The 20,435-nt window shown below is 35.9% G+C and overlaps 2 protein-coding genes across 3 annotated transcripts; one reads left to right on the forward strand and one right to left on the reverse strand.

Annotated features, from left to right (window-relative positions):
- Window positions 1–1,853: 1,853 nt before the first annotated feature.
- On the forward strand, window positions 1,854–7,060 carry LOC138325682 (uncharacterized). Its single transcript, XM_069271502.1, has 2 exons — window positions 1,854–2,961; window positions 4,807–7,060. The coding sequence occupies exons 1-2, from the start codon at window positions 1,912–1,914 to the stop codon at window positions 4,822–4,824; spliced, it is 1,068 nt and encodes a 355-aa protein (XP_069127603.1). The 5' UTR covers window positions 1,854–1,911; the 3' UTR covers window positions 4,825–7,060.
- A 5,338-nt stretch (window positions 7,061–12,398) lies between these two features.
- Window positions 12,399–18,767, reverse strand: LOC138325681 (uncharacterized). Of its 2 annotated transcripts, XM_069271500.1 has the most exons (3): window positions 17,441–18,767; window positions 14,448–14,543; window positions 12,399–12,639 (listed from the first exon to the last, which is right to left on the reverse strand). In XM_069271500.1, the coding sequence occupies exons 1-2, from the start codon at window positions 18,488–18,490 to the stop codon at window positions 14,463–14,465; spliced, it is 1,131 nt and encodes a 376-aa protein (XP_069127601.1). In that variant the 5' UTR covers window positions 18,491–18,767; the 3' UTR covers window positions 12,399–12,639; window positions 14,448–14,462. The 2 variants fall into 2 exon arrangements, with proteins under 2 accessions (XP_069127601.1, XP_069127602.1); XM_069271501.1 differs by lacking the exon at window positions 14,448–14,543 and having other exon boundaries at window positions 17,441–18,729.
- Window positions 18,768–20,435: the final 1,668 nt, after the last annotated feature.

Genomic DNA, 20,435 nt, shown 5'->3' on the forward strand with positions numbered 1-20,435 from the left:
GAAATTACACATGGTATGAATATATCCAAGATTTCCCTAGAGAGGTAGAAATTTCAAATCCTCTGAATTCAATGTAACCGTTCTGGGGGCACCGACTGTTGGGGAATCATTGTTATATGCGATCATTTTAGCAAGACGCTTTCAAACAAACGCTTAAATTGCAAGTTTCACATGTCAATTCTTTACCACATCAGACATTGGACAGAAATGTCCTTTTTGTAATAAAAGTCACTAACGTCACCTTATTATACCGCTTTAATTAAGAAATTAATATTCCTCTTTCACTGTCGGTGGACATGCTGACATTGAATTTACATATAGTTGTCCAACCCAAAAGCATGCTTCACGCATTCCGTTCATGAATGTTATTCATCTCATATAACACAGGCAAAGGTAATTCTATGTTGCCATTGTCTATATTGGATTTTTCATGGTTGAATGCACAATGGTAGAGTTACCTGAGCTAATAGACACAGGTAGAAAATTAGCTTATATTAGATATAAAAATGTACTTTATCAACACAAAGACTTGCTATATTTTAAGTAAGAGATAAGCCTCAAACTGTACGATATCTTGGAGAGAGAACAGATCTCGGCCTTGACGGGCCTCAATAGAGTTCTCTCTCAAACATATTGTACAGTTTTCGGCTTATCTCCGTAACTTTAAAAAAAGAATGTTAGTTAGAAAGAAAAGAAAAGATAAGATCCTACACTTAGTCTCCCTTTACGATCATGCAATATGGGTAGCAGCAATGTACAATTTAAGTCCGAGGTTTTAACCATACAGGTATCTTGAACTTCAATTAGACTGTTAACCTATATTTCAGATAACCATACCGCTGTCCCTGGGAGACACCAGCACTTACCTGTGTATATGATGAGTATAAGTCTTCAGTCATAACTATGTTTACGATTACTTTAATAGTTTCTAAGCCAGTTAAGGAGATTTCCTTTTATACCATATTTTTCAAGTTTAAATGATAAGCCAGTATGCCACCGTTCTTCATTTAATTACCGTTTACATAGGATAATACTTTTGATATTTGTTAAACGAATACACATCTAATAGACTAATATAAAAATTAAGGACCTTTGATTAGGTCCATATGGTTATTCAGGGTGACGTCTATAGCAACCGTTCTTCATTTAATCAACATAGAAATAGAATAATTCTTTAGATATTTGACAAACGACTACATATCTAATGGACTAAATTAAAATATTATAAAAATTAAGGACCTTTGATTAGGTCCATATGGTGTTAAACCGCCATTTATTTTATTTAATTCTATCAGTATAACACCATATGGACTTCAACAAAGGGCCATAATTGATAAATATCGCGATAGGTTAAACGTGCAATTACTACAAATAAAATAACTTTTTCTATTTTTTTCATGTCTTTTCTCAGCCACCGTACATACCTTATCCAATCGCAGTTACAACATATATGTATCAGGTTCTCAGCGGGATCATCTAAATACAAATACCTCAATATGAGCCATAAGACCAGTATTGCAATGCAACTAATAAGAAAATTAAAAAAAAAAAAAAACGACGCCGAATTTAAACATGACATTTGGTCTTTGACTTTGTTCACGTTATAGCACTCGAAAGCCAGCCTAACTAAATTTGTGACACGGACTTTAATGTGCATTAGCCACGACGAAAATCATATACTATTAAAATACATAATGTAATCCTATTCTATTATGTACATACATTGCAAAATATTAACTTCCGTGCGTTCTGTCATAGACTGTGAAATTTGCCTTCGTGACGCAACATTACAAATGTTTTGTTCAGGTCCATTAAACCACAGTCGTGTGCGCCATTGTGTTCTAGGTGGGTAGGCATCAATGTTATCTCCAGTTAGATATGTATACATGTGTATACATTTAAGGTAGAGTTATGGCGTATGGCGGATTACCTGCGCTGAAATGGTCGAATACAACGTATAGTATTCAGGAAGTGATAGAAAATCAAAACTTTCAACTTCCTATGTTGGTCAAAGTAGAAGAAGGGATATTAAGCGAGACTGATTCTGAAACATTTTCTACCGACGATCTCATTAAGTTCGATTGTATAAAATCTATACCAAAAGTCGTAGCTTGTTGTGTGGACTGGATGGGACAATGTACCACCCCCGATACCCTTCGTGAGGATGCACACGGCTATGTTGAGAGGAACATGGACTTAACCATCCCTCTACGGTACAAGGGCATGGTCAAAAATTATCACCCAGAGGCTGGCATTAAGATATACCGTAACATCAAGGAAGTGATCAAAGACCGCCCGCGATATGTTATGACTACTAACGGTATGGTAACAAGAGGAAAAGTTACAGTACCGAACAATTCAACACTCGAGGTTCTTGGATGCATTCCTGGAAAAGGTGTCATTTTTCAGTTGCTAGATAAATATGGGACAAACCTAGAGATGAATATTGATGACAAGTGTAGACTACGTCTATTGCCTGACGATACAGAATACACCTTACAAGATGCCATCCATAGATTTGGGTTTCCTCAGTACGTCACATTCGTGAGAGATCGTAGTCTGAATATTGAGACTTCTAACGTACAGGAGGCGGCAGAACACTCCAAAATATTCGAGGGCACCGTGAAAATTAAGAGGATTGTTGAACTGAAAACAATAATTGGTCACTACAAGCCTCCGGAAATGACGTCGATTGACACCACTCGTCGATGTCAGAGAACGTTGGTGATCATTCCCCTCGAAAGTCCGACGGCGAAAGAGATCGAAGTCAGAGTTGCCCTAAACAATGAAGACGACGACGACTACGAATTGATCATGGCCAGGAATTTTTCCAATACAAATGCAGTAAACGAGGAAAATATTGACGGAACCATCTACATGGACTTTCTCAAAACACCAAAAACAGCTTTTGTTGAGTATGAGAATATCGCAGATGTTCCTCCACGGACGCCAAGAAGATCGGTAATACGTTTTATATATTTTTCTCTCAACGTGTTTAAGGTCCAATTTCAGGTCTACAGGCCTTTAAGAAGTATTTAAAAAAAAACCTAGAATATGGCACCAATGTGACATTGAATGAACAAACTTGGTAGTCATTTATGTCAGCATACTACAAGCTATATACTCATATAAGGTATCTAGACTTTCTAGAACGAACTTCACCAGAAATCATTGGAAAACTGGAAAAAGGTCCATGTTATCTTGAATGTAGGTCAATCATATTGACAAACTCGGTAGGTATGTTTGTCAGCATGCTACAAGCCTATTATTATGTATCTTGGCCTTTCAGAACGTCAACAAAATTAATTTGACCCTTTGTTCCCTAAGATATCCAACAATGATACTGACAAAAGTTTTAAAACGGAAGTGATGTCATAGCGGGCATATTGTATTCTAATTAACTGGCAGAGACTCTAAAAAACGGAATTAGAAGAATAAGAAAATTAACGAAAACAATAGGCATTTGCGTCATTGGTGAAAAACCCTTATAATAAGATAGGACAATTTATTACAATGGCCTAAGATGAGGTTACACCACAAACAAATGCAAGATTCCGTGGATAACCTTTGTTAACAGCCGTCAGTTTACATTTCCTTTTTAAAACTCAAAAGCCGTTTAGAAATAGTTGTGAAACTTTTTAAAGCCATGGTCATTTACCATGCATGCAATATGTGCTGGTATATGATTATCTGTATAACTTGGGAGGCTGCAGTATGTTCGTGTTGTGTCTTCAAGACGTAACAACACATCCCACCCAGTCACATTAAACAAGACAACCAGCGAATACTTTTATGAAACGTTTCTATGACTAGTATGACGTGTACACTGTCACCTTCATTTCAGAAGAAAATCTACTTTATTGGCTTTTGGTTCAAGTTGAAATTATAAATTATGTGTTTCGTCGTACATATGTATGTCCGCGCGCCGGATTCTTCATAATATACCAACTGTTTACGCGACAACAAAGCCAAACAATATATTAAAATTGTATATGAAAAAGAAAGAAACAGAATTTTGTTAGATTACTCGTATATCTTAGTCAAAATACATGTCTTAATATTTTATTAAACGCAAGCAAATCAGTAGTGTAATCAAAACCGTTAGTATAATCTTGCAACCATATACAATCACAAGACAATCACAACTTGTGACCCCATAATTGTTCACGTAGAAAAAATACAGATGTTGATTAATGAAATGATCACTGTAAACGTGTGCTACGGTGCAAATTGACTCCTGGTTAAATCAATCCGTAGCCTAAGAAAAGTTATGGCTTCCTCCCCACATCCCACCGTTTGCATGCAGTCGAAGACACCGAAGAAACACACCCCATCCGATCACATTATACTTGTTATGTATTTAGATAATGGAATTGGAGATTGCAGGACGGAGGGCGGGACTAATGCAACATCAACTAAGCTTTGATGGGTTCAGAATTATCAAGAAGTCAAATAAAATGGATGACTTCACAAATTGCCATATATAGTTGGGCTACATGTGGATGTGATGAGAATCACACCAGGCCGCGTCGAGCAGTTCTTGTATTGGCTATCAAATACGGTAACGCTTGTCCAATCAGAAGACCATGCGTTTGTTCTCGGTCAGGTAACCGTGTCTTATTCATGTATGGTATTGCTGGGGCCGTGATTATGTTACACACACGCGAGCCGTCTGTTAGAGGGAAGAGTAGCAACGGTTGACCTGGACGTATTATTACATTTTCGCCCTAAATGAAGATTTTAGGCATTGCTTGTTGTATTTTATTTTTATCGTACAATTAACGTGGTCTATGTTCATTTCAACAGGCATTGGACTTTCGGTAATTTATCAACGATGCGATTAATGCTGCTGGAATCATGGAGCCTTCGACAGTGCATGGGATGACTGATATGACCAATAGACTTTAACGAGTAAGACTGTGAACTCATGTTCTATACTATGAAGCGTTTACTTACAGGAATATTTTATCTCCGAGCACGCTTTTGAATCACTTCATGCAGGTTTTTTTATTGCATTATTGTTTTTGTATGCCTTATGTACGTTTAGATAGAAAAATACACGCAGAAATAACTTTACAATTACTAATAATATTGTACAGATGTGAAATGAAATTTTAGACCATAGCTGGGCTGCATGGTCTGATAGTATATACTCATTTCAATGCATTGTAGATGTAAAAAAAAAATGTTTCTTGAGTATGAAATTTACGGCACCTAGAACATTTTAACATTTTATCTTAAAAGTTTCCAAATAATATTGATTGATTGTAACAGTTGTATATTTTCAGTATATTATCATTATTTTACTTTCTAAACTCTCGACGCGATTGTAATAATTAAGTGTAAGCTAATTGTATTTTAAATCTAGAGAATTGTACATCCAAATAATTCAATTTTTTATCGCGCCTTTTGACTGTTCCGAAAATAGTTGGTACCCGCGAACTCAAATGAACGATTTTACTCTTCTTACGAGACCGACGTTATCCACACATTCCTCTATATTTACTTAATAATATATATATATATATACGTGTACATGTATGGGTGTAACTGAAGAGGATAAGAAGTCTAAATACTATATTTCATTTTGAAATGTCCTATCTCCAATATTTGTCATACTTATGAATTTATGATATAGAGTGATAATGAATATTGAATTATTGATAAACATATTTATTGATGCTCTCGTGTAATCTTGAAGTTTTAACATACTTTCTTGATTTTAATGTAATTAGTGATAGCCTAAATCACAAATATTCGCCATTAACGAATTTTTGCAAATTATTACATAAACATTCATTATGAAACGTAAAACAAAAAAAACATTAGCGAATCCCGTGTTATTGTGAACAATTTGGATGGATGCCGTTTGATAAACAGGTCTGATCTGTACGCTAGTCCGTCTTTGCATATTACATATATAGTTATCTCCATGCGGAACGTATTCATTGTGACGTCTTTATTTTGTAACAAAACTCGCGTCGTTTTCCCTGAAAAGTATGACGTTACGCTCACAAACACGTGATGTTATAATCAATAACTACCCGCAAGGGCAGATAACTATGTAATATGCAAAGACGGACTAGCCATAACCGAGTCAGACTCCCGTAAGGTTTACAAACGCAACACATAGCTGTTCCTATTTACGTGAGAGAAACCATGCGGTCATCTATCAAGGTAAAATACTATCTAATAAGAGCGACTGGAGTAGTTGCAAACGACGTCACCTGACCCCTGGCGTTAGATCGGCCTGCAAAACGTAGAGCTATCTAGGCACAGAGCTATCTAGTTTTGTTATCGACACACTGGCCACATAGTGAAGACTTACTGACAAACCTCGTTAATGGGAAATACAATAACTTTCACAAAAACATGTTTATGTCTTATGTAAATCGAAATTTCATTGCATGCTTTGACTAAATAGAGGTTATTCCTTGTTTTCTTATGAACACCGGTTATATTTTATCGAGTGAGATGAAAACTCTGTTATTCGCACGAGTAAGAGTAAGTCTCTATCTCACGAGAAGAAATATTACTGGTATTCGTCATGATACAATGATTATTAAATTTTGTTTTTGCTTACATTTACAGAGGACCATCACTACTAGTTCCGTCATTGTACATTACAGAGTAATTGGCCCTTGCGGTTATTACGTCGTTTATTTGAGAGCATAAAGTCATGTTTCTGCACACACAAAATATGACGTCATTTTCGCGCACAAATTACTATTAAGGTAACAATTATTTCCACTGTCAATGCTGTATTCCGATTGGTCAAAAGCGAGTGAAAATATCCAAATTGATATTTTCACTGGAGTGAAGTATATATTCATGTTCACCGTAAGACTGTCAAAACAAAAACCCCCAAATACACATGCCACACACTTCAATCAACAAATTCGTATGTGTCACCCTTAAATGAACATATCTATCATTAAGACGTTATTTTGAAGTCTTTCGATCAGTTAATCATAATAGATATTTTTTATGTAATCAATGGTTGGTGATTTACTTTGTGTTTGTAAATAAAATCTAACGGAGAATTTAATATTTTTACATTATTTTCTTTTTTGTTCAATCCCATGGCTTTTGTGTCTACATTTATCACATAACTAGCCCGTCCAGCCATGTCATTAATGTCTTAAGACACATGTGTAATAACATTTTTGTTAAATTTCATATCCACTCATGTAATACCCTCTATTAACTGAAGTAGGCATTTCGTAGAGACAACTGTAAGTAACAATAAATAACTTATAAAATCACAAATAACTGAATAACTTATATGTTAAGGGATATAACTCTTACATGAACTATCACCATTGTAAATATAACTTTTGATTTTAAAGTCAATGTCAAACATAGGACCAATAGCAAAAGTAAAGACTCTCGAATTTGTCAGCACTTTTAAACCTATATTCGCGTCGTCAACTGATCAGTTGACTACGCTAATATAAGTAGGTTTATAGAAGATATTTCAAACTAGGACCTATTCTGAAAAAACCTAGACTGGGATAATAGTTTCCATTATTATAATACCACATTGCTTACAAATAATAGTATGTTCAACACTTCACTTACTTTAACGTTGATTCTTCATTTAAAACGCAGTAGATTGTAATAATGTTATAAGTTTACTGCCGTTAATATAGAACTATTTTCAATATATACATTTTACATCATCTGGGACAACTATGATGCCTTAAAGACAATCAAATGATTAGTTGTGTCTCGTTAATGTATATGTTATTATTGTAGCTTATTTGTTAAATATTTAATTAGCAACATTAACATAATTTTTGTACTGACACGACAAAATATAAGAAAAATACGATTGAAGATTCACTGAGAAAAAATATCATGATTATCCTACCTACTGATCTAGATCAAAGGGAATGTTTTTGCATTTTTACCTTTTTAAATGTCGTGCTGACAAATCATGTGTTCTTTAAAAAGAAACATACAAATTTCGTTTTGATATTTTAACTTCGGACAAGGATTTTGTTATAATATACGATTGTTTGGTCGGTTGGTTCTCACCAGGGAAGGTTGAAAGATCGTATTTCATGCCCTGTAGTCTATACTCCCAGCAATAAAGACCAGCGTTAGAAGCGTTAAAATTAACCTGTTGCCCCTATTGTATAATCGTTAAAGGCGATTAAATGAGGGATCTTATTTTTCCTCGTCTTCCTACCTCCTTTCTAACGTCTCCCTTGACACTGCCTAGCTATTTTGGCCTTTCGCTTGGAGCTAACCTCTGTCAAAAAGATGCGATTCTGTCCCCTGGTCGGGACACACCATACTGGTAGTTTCTGTTCCTGTTTAACGGTCAGTATAAATAGAGGGAGGGACTTGATCCGTGTTTCTGGCGTTATGCTGCAGTGAGAGAGCACTTTAAAACGGATGACAGGTTCACTATCACATAGATACACATCCCAAAATAAATAAGCACCTACTTAACACACAAAACAAACCACATACAAGAGAGGGCCTCCTTAAATAATCCTGGTTTTAATAGGATGTTAATTAAATCAACCAATCAACCTATTCATGAATAATGAATTATCCAACACATTTGTCCTTTGCGATTACCCAGGAGGTGCAAACCTTGCGAGCTGCCAAAGACCTCACGGAACCCATGATGAAATACCCAAACGCTTCTGAGGTAATCGATGACTATAGCTCTGATACAGTCACAACTGGACCGGTACAGGGGTTGAAGGATGTTTATTGTCAACAAGAAGTGTGCAAGGTAAATCTGGACTGATGACCTCGGGTAGCTAGCAATGTATACATTAAACGTGTCTCAGTTTGATAATTTGATATATTCTTTCCCATGAGTCAATTCATTCTTAATTCATGGTTTTATAAAGTATTTGAATTGATTAATATATGGCAAAAACAATTAACAATACATGTACATGTTTATGAATAGCATGATTCATACTTGCAGATGGCAATTTATCTAGGATACGAAGAGTACCTGACATCGGTGAGTTTGAAATTAATCTGTATGTTTAGTATAATAAGACAATTGGATTTAAAAAATATCACAAACCTCTTTTTCACATACGTTATAATGGCAAGTGTTTTGGTTTTTTGTTTGGTTTCGGTTATTAAATTTACGTCCTATTGACAGCCGGGGTCACTTAAAGACTGGCAACATAGATATGGTGTCTTGCGTATGTAAAGTGCGAGGTGATGCAGTATATTCGTGTTGTGTCTTCTTGTGTAGTGGAGATCTTGCCCTTTTTATATTGTTATATCACTGAAGTATGCTGCAGAGGACACCAAACAATACAACGCCCGGTCATATTACACTGACAACTGTCGAACCAGTCGTTCCCCTCCCTTAATGCTGAGAGCTCGGTAGGAGCACTTTTATAAGTGTAATCTCAATATATTAATATTGTTTAAGGTCTCACTCCAGTGAAAATATCAATTTGGATATTTTCACTCGCTTTTGACCAATCGGAATACAGCATTGACAGTGGAAATAATTGTTACCTTAATAGTAATTCGTGCGCAAAATGACGTCATATTTTGTGCAGAAACATGACTTTATGCTCTCAAATAAACGACGTAATAACCGCAAGGGCTAATTACTCTGTAATATACAATGACGGAACTAATTAATTAATTATTTAATTAATTAGTGATGGTCTTCTGTAAATGTAAGCAAAAACAAAATTTACTATTCATTGTATCATGACGAATACCAGTAATATTTCTTCTCGTGAGATAGAGACTTACTCTTACTCGTGCGAATAACAGAGTTTCCATCTCACTCGATAAAATATAACCAGTATTCACAAGAAAACAAGGAATAACCTCTGTTTAGTCAAAGCGTGCAATGAAATTTCGATTTACATAAGACATAAACATGTTTTTGTGAAATTATTGTATTTCCCATCAACGAGGTTTGTCAGCAAGTCTTCACTATGTGGCCAGTGTGTCGATGCCAAAACTAGATAGCTCTGCGCCTTTGTATATTGATGGGGCACGTTTTGCAGGCCGATCTAACGCCAGGGGTCAGGTGACGTCGTTTGCAACTACTCCAGTCGCTCTTATTAGATAGTATTTTACCTTAATAGATGACCGCATGGTTTCTCTCACGTAAATAGGAACAGCTATGTGTTGCGTTTGTAAACCTTACGGGAGTCTGACTCGGTTATGGCTAGTCCGTCTTTGCATATTACATAGTTATCTGCCCTTGCGGGTAGTTATTGATTATAACATCACGTGTTTGTGAGCGTAACGTCATACTTTTCAGGGAAAACGACGCGAGTTTTGTTACAAAATAAAGACGTCACAATGAATACGTTCCGCATGGGAGATAACTATGTAATATGCAAAGACGGACTAGCGTACAAATCAGACCTGTTTATCAAACGGCATCAATCCAAATTGTTCACAATAACACGGGATTCGCTAATGTTTTTTGTTTTTGTTTCAAAACGAATGTAGAACAAACAATTTATGTAATAATTTGCAAAAATTGCTTCACTGAATTGTCATTGGCATTCAGCTGCCCTACTTATAGGTTGTTAGAATTGCATTTGCTGCCACCATTGCATGCGTAAAGAGCGACTAAACTTGGAAGATTATTTTTTCTATTCTTTCCCTATGACGAAGGCTTTGGGTTCTGTCGCCTGGCCTGCTAATTAGCGCTCATCGTATAGTGAGTAGGCGGGCGACTGGTTTATCAATATATTGTGTAGGTGGGGGTGTGCTGTTCAGTGTTTATGGCGTAATTCTTCAGTGAGATAGCACTATAAAAAGGACAAGCGTCCAACTATACAAGGAAATAAAACATTAATATACCGTAGCTTACGCAAACAAGAGTTGGCCCTTCTAAGTTCGAGTAGCGACGACATGCACCTTTCTATTGTTAAAAGTAGTGTAAATGTTGGATTATTGTATTCTCACATTGGTTTTGATGAAGGTTCTAGAACGATTGTGTTATCTTTGGCTCTCGGAGATAAAGTGTGGATCCGAAACACGGACAACTCGCCGAATATCTTTGCAGGAGGATATACAAAGTTTTCCGGATTTCTGATACCGCCTTACAATAGGTATGTTTGTCCAACTGAATTACATATATCCATAAAGTTTTGGATTTGTGTTGTATTAATCCGCACATATGGAGTCTGTCGTTAAGTGACCCTAACAATTGAATCGACCGAACAACCAGCTAAACGTCATGACAACAACCGCTTGAGGTCTCCACAATACACGCTATGTCTCGTGACTGCATGCTTATTTGAAACGGTATATTCGTTTTTTATGTCTCCTAGTAACACAGGAAACTCCAATTATGAAGTCGCAGAAGCATACAGTCACTGAACGGAATAACATATCAATATATACTGTTACGTCCTATTTCGCTGTAACATACAGTCACTGAACATAATAACATATGAAACGGGTCAAATTATACTGCAACGTCATTGTCTACTATTTAAAATAGTCGCAAACGTCTATTGAGTCTATCTGGTTTGGTTCTTGGCACTAATAGGTTATTACTAGTTCGACACTTGGAAACTTTCTTTGGCAGACATAAATAACTCAAACTCGTAACTAAATTACAATTTATAATATTTAATGGTACAACACATTCATCAACATTCACATCCACGCCCTAAAACATATGTCTAAATAAATTCCCTCCAAAACCGGAAGCTATTGCAGGTTAATGGCGAATATTTGTGATTTAGGCTATCACTAATTACAATAAAATCAAGAAAGTATGTTAAAACTTCAAGACTACACGAGAGCATCAATAAATATGATTATCAATAATTCAATATTCATTATCACTCTATATCATAAATTCATAAGTATGACAAATATTGGAGATAGGACATTTCAAAATGAAATATAGTATTTAGACTTCTTAACCTCTTCTGTTACACCTATACATGTACACGTGTATATATATTATTAAGTAAATATAGAGGAATGTGTGGATAACATCGGTCTCGTAGGAAGAGTAAATCGTTCATTTGAATATTCGCGGGTACCAACTATTTCCCAAACAGTCAAAAGGCGCGATAAAAAATTGAATTATTTGGATATACAAATATCTAGATTTAAAATACAGTTAGCTTACACTTAATTATTACAATCGCGTCGAGAGTTTAGAAAGTATGATAATATACTGAAAATATACAACTGTTACAATCAATCAATATTATTTGGAAACTTTTAAGATAAAATGTTAAAATGTTCTAGGTGCCGTAAATTTCTCTTTTTTTAAACATTTTTTTTACATCTATAAAGCAGTGTAATGAGTATATACTATCAGACCATGCAGCCTAGCTGTGGTCTAAAATTTCATTTCACATCTGTACAATGTTATTAGTAATTGTAAAGTTATTTCTTCATGTATTTTTCTATCTAAACGTACATAAGGCATACAAAAACAAGAATGCAATAAAATACTTGCATGAATTGATGCAAAAGCGTGCTCGGAGATAAAATGTTCCTGTAAGTAAACGCTTCATAGTATAGAACATGAGTTCACAGTCTTACTCGCTAAAGTCTGTTGGTCATATCAGTCATCCCATGCACTGTCGAAGGCTCCATGATTCCAGCAGCATTAATAGCATCGTTGATAAATTACCGAAAGTCCCATGCCTGTTGAAATGAACATACACCACGTTAATTGTACGATAAAAATAAAATACAACAAGCAATGCCTAAAATCTCCATTTAGGGCGAAAATGTAATAATACGTCCAGGTTAACCGTTGCTACTCTTCCCTCTAACAGACGACTCGCGTGTGTGTAACATAACCTAGGCCCCAGCAACGCCATGCATGACTACTCCTGCTCGATTCGTTCTGAAAAGCGGCTACCGGCGTACGCCGGTCACGTGACCGGGCGACAACCGGGCGATCTGGCAAAACTAGCATAACCGGCGTATTCCAATATGACGGACATTTCTTCAGAGCTTTAGTAACATTTTGATTTTTGCATCAAACATACAAAGACTGAATGTAAGTTGATCAAATAGATAGCATGGTATTCTAATTTGGTTAATATTGTGACAACACGATGTTTTGTCAGTGTATGCAGTTAAATCTATTTATGATAAGGATGTATCACTTACGGTTGATAGATAGATAGATGTTCCTACTGATAACCGATTACTTACGAGGTCTGTTTATTGTGTAAAGATGTCAAGTAATCGATGTATTGAAGCACATGTTTCTGCTACAGGGCGCAGCCATTATTGTTATGACAGCTGCGGAGCTGGCCGATAGCTTATAATTAGTTTCGTATTTTGTATTACTAGTGCTTCCGGTTGTTGCAGACGATGTTTTGAATGTGTGGTGTAAAGGAAAGTGAGTTACTAGAGTTATATTACGTGTATTAATGTTTATAGAAGATAAACATTGTTTTGTATGATTATTGATGTTGGTTAGAGATTATCCAGCGAGTGATCCAGCAATTTCCAGCGAATCCAGCAATCGCTTCACGTGCTAATATTCTATAGATGACGTGATCTTTGAAACCAGTCAGTCTGCGTCTGTCTGTGTCCGAGGTCGGTTGTGTTTGTTGTTGTTAGTGTGTAGCGATGGACAGAGAGGTGATTTCCTCAGTTCCTGAGCTTGTAATGTTTGTGTATCATGTTACATGTAGTTTATATGTGTGGGGATGGATTTATGGGATTATTCATGTTAATTTTAGGAATTTATTTGGTACTGAGAAGCTGGAAATACTTTGTAAAGATGCATCTGTTACTGTTACGTTAGGTTCAGTTGTTATTGGATTATATTTATTTATTGATGTGAAGTCTAGATTATAATGAAGATGTCAATAGATAGTTGGAATGGAATCTTGAGTATGTTTGGAGATGGTGAAATATTGCTGATATTGTGAACCTTTATTTTATGTGTCTTATTAATAAATGTCTAAGTTTGTACCTGTATTTTGGAATCCTGGTTGTTTCTTAGAGGATTTAAGAACTATTCAGGTGAATCTATGGTGTAACTAAGTCGTCAATGGTTAGGGTAGTTAGGCAAGAGTCTTCTACCCCTCAAATACTTATGTGGCGGTAGCCGCGCTACCACTGGTTATTTTCAAGTCGGTTCAGGATACAGAGTCCTGACCACTTGACCGTCACAATATTATGTTATGGTAAACATTTATTACGCTAAAATTTCCGTTAGCACGAGTAAGAAAAATATTTCTACTTGTACGTTTACAACTTTTACATTAGACAAATTAAAATGGATTAAATAGTCGACGCATGTGCGTGGTTGTCTCTGTTTCATAATAAATGAGTGATTGTTTTTCAGATAGTAATGGTAGAGTTAATAATAGAATGTGTATTTGGAAAAAAGCGATATTGCCAATAAAAAATAGCTTTCGAATATTCGTATTATTCAATTCCGGGCCAAGAAATTCATAAATCATTAGAGTTTAAAATCAATAGGATACCGTGACTGGATAATGTCATGTTGTTGTTTCGCCTTTTGGAAAATGAACAACCCCTCCATTCTCATTTTTCTTCATCGTGCATGATACACGTGTAAGCTGTTTTATTCCAAAAGAACAAATATAAGAAATTGCATCATACTACATTAATCTCTTTTGTTGAAGTTTCTTATGAAATAGAAAATACATATGGTGGCCTATATCTGCCATGTCGCATTGTCGTTCACAAAATCGCTCCGCGCGTTCCTGTTGTAATGCACATTTGATGTAATGTATGGTGCATTGTAATTTATATTGTAGAATTACATACATATAATATGAGATAATGTTCTAGCATTACACGCCAATCATTGTTTATTCTTACTAAAATTCAACAGATCGCTGAAACACCGATTAGTAAAGTATGAGTTATCTTAATAAACTGGGTTTAAATTGATACCTTGGTGTGGCATTGTTGTAACTTTATGTAAACTATTTTATTCATTCATTTCTTACTACATGTCACCAGTAGAATTCTTTTTCTCATGTCTTGACATAGGAATTAACAATGCCCGTACAATCATATTCACTTTTGAGCATTCTTTCTGAATTATGTATTTACAATGTACATGTAGGTATAATACTGTACATATAAATCTATTTTCTTATGTTACACTCTGAATTACATGTGTTTGACGAAAACGATTCATTACAACTTTAAAATGTGTTGTTTTCGAAAGTGTAAAACCTCAGAATAAACCTTAAAAATATGTTTTTATTGTTATTGATAAACAGTCCAAGAGAAGTCATTGAAATTTCATGTACTTGGAATAAAACATTTAATTTTTATATACATTAGATTTACAAATTTTATTATAATCAGACTAATAGAATGTACATGCATAGGCATTTGGTTCTATAAAATGCCGCGACACCGTACGTATTGCACTATATAGAGAAAAAATATCTATAGAGCAAAACCTGGGATATATATATATATCTAAGTCTATACATCACTGCACATCTCGATGTATTCGCTTCATAAATGTATATCTACATACCTGTGTGTATCAAAAGAGGTTTCAATTCCTGTCCGTTAATGAATACAACAGGAAAATCATAATGTTTGGAGAATTTACGTCTGAACGGAATGAGTTTTGCTTAAAGAAAGTTTCGTCTACAAATATCTAACCTTTATTCCGCCATCTTGCGCCGGTATTAGCCGGTGATTCAAAACCGGCTGATCCGGCGTACGCCGGTCGCGCAACCGGCGCACTTTTTCATTGAATCGAGTGACTTAGCCGCCTCGCCGGGTCGCCGGCGGCCGCCCGCTCTTGACGAATCGAGCAGGGGTAATAAGACACGGTTGCCTGACCGAGAAGAAACCCATGGCCTTCTGATTGGACAAGCGTTACCGTATTTGATAGCCAATACAAGAACTGCTCGACGCGGCCTGGTGTGACTCTCATCACATCCACATGTAGCCCAACTGTATATGGCAATCTGTGAAATCATCTAATTTTTTGACTTCTTGATAATTCCGAACCTATCAAAGCTTGGTTGACGTCTCATTAGCCCCGCCCTCCGTCCTGCAACCTCCAATATCATTTTCTAAATACATAACAAGTATAATGTGATCGGATGGGGTGTGTTTGTTCGGCGTCTTCGACTGCATGCAAACGGTGGGATGTGGGGAGGAAGCCATAACTATTCTTAGGCTACGGACTGATTTAACCAGGAGTCAATTTGCACCGTAGCACACGTTTACAGTGATCATTTCATTAATCAACATCTGTATTTTTTCATCTTGAACAATTATGGGGTCACAAGTTGTGACTGCATATGGCTGGAAGAGTTATACTAACGGTTTTGATTACACTACTGATTTGCTTGCGTTTAATTAAATATAAAATGTATTTTGACTAAGATATACGGGTAATTTAACAAAATTCTGTTTCTTTTCTTTTTCATCTACAATATTTATATATTGTTTGGCTTTGTTGTCGCGTAAACAGTTGGTATATTATGAAGAATCCGGTGCGCGGACATTCATATGTACGACGAAACACATAATTTATTATTTCAGCTTGAACCAAAAGGCAATAATGTAGATTTTCTTCTGAAATGATGGTGACAGTGTACACGTCATACTAGTCATAGAAACGTTTCATAAAAGTATTCGCTGGTTGTCTTGTTTAATGTGACTGGGTGGGGTGTGTTGTTACGTCTTGAAGACACAACACGAACATACTGCAGCCTCCCAAGTAATACAGATAATCACATACCAGCACATATTGCATGCATGGTAGGCTATTCATAAATGACCATGGCTTTAAAACATTTCACTACTATTCCGAAACGGCTTTTGATTTTTAAAAAGGAAATGTAAACTAACGGCTGTTAACATAGATTACCTAAGGAATCTTGCATTTGTTTGTGGTGTAACCTCATCTTAGGCCATTGTCATAAATGTTCTCATCTTAATAAAAGTTGGGTTTTTTTACCAATGGTGCAAATGTCTATTGTTTTCGTTAAGTATCTTATTCTTCTAATTCCGTTTTTTGTAGAGTCTCTGCCAATTAATTAGAATACAATATGCCCGCTATGACATCACTTCCGTTTTAAAACTTTTGTCAGTATCATTGTTGGATATCTTAGGGAACAAAGGGTCAAATGAATTCTTGTGAAGTTCTTGAAGGCCCAGATACCTAATAACAGGCTTGTAGCATGCTGACAAACATACCTTCTGAGTTTGTCAATATGATTGACCCAAATTCAAGATAACATGGACCTTTTTCCAGTTTTCCAATGATTTCTGGTGAAGTTCGTTCTAGACAGCCTAGATGCCTTATATGAGTATATAGCTTGTAGTATGCTGACATAAAAGACTACCAAGGTTGTTCATTCAAGGTCACATTGGTTCCAAATCCTTAAATTTTTAAAATACTTTTAAAAGGCCTATATACCTGAAATTGGACCTATAACACGTTGAGAGAAAAGTATATAAAACGTATTACCGATCTTCTTGGCGGCAGTGGAGGAACATCTGCGATTTCCTCATACTCAACAAATGCTGTTTTTGGTGTTTTGAGAAAGTCCATGTAGATGGTTCCGTCAATATTCTCCTCGTTTACTGCATTTGTATTGGAAAAATTCCTGGCCATGATCAATTCGTAGTCGTCGTCGTCTTCATTGTTTAGGGCAACTCTGACTTCGATCTCTTTCGCCGTCGGACTTTCGAGGGGAATGATCACCAATGTTCTCTGACATCGACGAGTGGTGTCAATCGACGTCATTTCCGGAGGCTTGTAGTGACCAATTATTGTTTTCAGTTCAACAATCCTCTTAATTTTCACGGTGCCCTCGAATATTTTGGAGTGTTCTGCCGCCTCCTGTACGTTAGAAGTCTCAATATTCAGACTACGATCTCTCACGAATGTGACGTACTGAGGAAACCCAAATCTATGGATGGCATCTTGTAAGGTGTATTCTGTATCGTCAGGCAATAGACGTAGTCTACACTTGTCATCAATATTCATCTCTAGGTTTGTCCCATATTTATCTAGCAACTGAAAAATGACACCTTTTCCAGGAATGCATCCAAGAACCTCGAGTGTTGAATTGTTCGGTACTGTAACTTTTCCTCTTGTTACCATACCTGTAGTAGCCATAACATATCGCGGACGGTCTTTGATCACTTCCTTGATGTTACGGTATATCTTAATGCCAGCCTCTGGGTGATAACTTTTGACCATGCCCTTGTACCGTAGAGGGATGGTTAAGTCCATGTTCCTCTCAACATAGCCGTGTGCATCCTCACGAAGGGTATCGGGTGTGGTACATTGTCCCATCCAGTCTACACAACAAGCTACGACTTTTGGTATAGATTTTATACAATCGAACTTAATAAGATCGTCGGTTGAAAATGTTTCAGAATCAGTCTCGCTGAATATCCCTTCTTCTACTTTGACCAACATAGGAAGTTGAAAGTTTTGATTTTCTATCACTTCCTGAATACTATACGTTGTATTCGACCATTTCAGCGCAGGTAATCCGCCATACGCCATAACTCTACCTTAAATGTATACACATGTATACATATCTAACTGGAGATAACATTGATGCCTACCCACCTATAACGCAATGGCGCACACGACTGTGGTTTAATAGTCCTGAACATAAGATTTGTAATGTTTTGTCACGAAGGCAAATTTCACAATCTATGACAGAACGCACGGAGAAGTGTTAGGATTTAGTACACCGTAACAATTAGTTAATATTTTGCAGTGTATGTACATAATACAGTACTGTAGAATAGGATTACATTACGTTTTTTAAAAGTATATGATTTTCGTCATGACTAATGCACATACAAGTCCGTGTCACATATTTAGTTAGACTGGCTTTCGAGTGCTATAACGTGAACAAAGTCAGAAACCAAATGTCATGTTTAAACTCGGCGTCGTTTTCCCTCTTCAACTTTTCTTATTAGTTGCATTGCAATACTGGTTTTATGGCTCATATTGAGGTATGTATATTTAGATGATCCCGCTGAGAACCTGATACATATATGTTGTAACTGCGATTGGATAAGGTATGTACGGTGGCTGAGAAAGGACATAAAAAAAAAGAAAAACTATTTCATTTTTTGTAATTGCACGATTAACCTATCGCAATTTATCAATTATGCCCTTTGTTGAAGTCCATATGGTGTTATACTGGTAGAATTAAATAAAATCAATGGCGGTTTAACACCATATGGACCTAATCAAAGGTCCTTAATTTTTATATTAGTCTATTAGATGTGTAGTCGTTTGACAAATATCAAAAGAACTATTCTATTTATATGTATATTAAATGAAGAACGGTGGCTATAGGAGGTCACCCTGAAGAACCATATGGACCTAATCAAAGGTCCTTAATTTTTATATTAGTCTATTAGATGTGTAGTCGTTTGACGAAATTTTCATAGACAATTTAGCGGGGTTTTCACTATATTTAGTTGACAATACCGTCATTGCCAGGTAAGTTAAGAACTAGGTAATGCATGGGTTTTGAAGTTTTAACCAATAAATGACCTTGACTTTCAGCCCTGAATATGAGTGTTTTAGTGAAGATCTGCATGAAGTTTCATCAGCCGAAGAGAACTCTCATCTTAATCCAATTCATATTTCCAAATTCGTTCGAGCAAATGATAACGAGATCGAATGCGTCTTAACGTCATCTTGGATTTTGTCATTTGAAGTTTCTCAGAACGTACAAAAGGGATCTTTCTGAAATTCCATGTAAATGTTCCCCTTGGTCCCTAATTATGCATCTTGCATTTTGGGACCAATCGAAAAACAACATGGCCGACAGGTGGAGGAAGCAGGGAAAGAAGGAAAAGCAGAGAAAAGATCAGTCTTACAAAGATCCAATAAAGTTCCCTCAATGGTGGGCGCCAAGATCCCTCTGGGATCTCTTGTTATAACAAGTTATTTTTAGAAAAAATATTCCCCTGTAGATTATCTTCAAATAACATAATTGCATGAAAGCTGTAAAACCAATGATAAGTTAGTTATGACCATTTAAACAATTTATTTATGATATGTGTATTTGACCCCTGTGAACTTGAATATGGGTCAAGGTCATTCCTGGTATCTGACTTTATAGCCCATCCCCTGGACAACTTATATATGAAATATGAAGATCCTAGACCTTACAGAACTTCAGGAAAAAAGTTTTCAAGTTATGTTAAAAACAGGACCTTTAACATTTGACCCTTACTGAAAACCGGAAGTTGCCATTTTTTGTAATAACATGTAGAGAGAAAAAGTTTACGCTTAAAATTATCTGCAAAAAATATTATTGGATGAAATCTGTGAAAAGAACTGTTAGTGAGTTATAAGCATTTTTATATTTTAAGATATGACGTCATAGCGGCCATTTTTTTCTTTGATGAAGATGAAAATCATATCAAACGTCAGAGAACATTAGAGGAGTCTTTTCTATAACAATTACAGACTATATAAC

This window comes from Argopecten irradians, chromosome 6, assembly GCF_041381155.1.
Source record: "Argopecten irradians isolate NY chromosome 6, Ai_NY, whole genome shotgun sequence".
NCBI classification, from domain to species: Eukaryota; Metazoa; Mollusca; class Bivalvia; order Pectinida; family Pectinidae; genus Argopecten; species Argopecten irradians.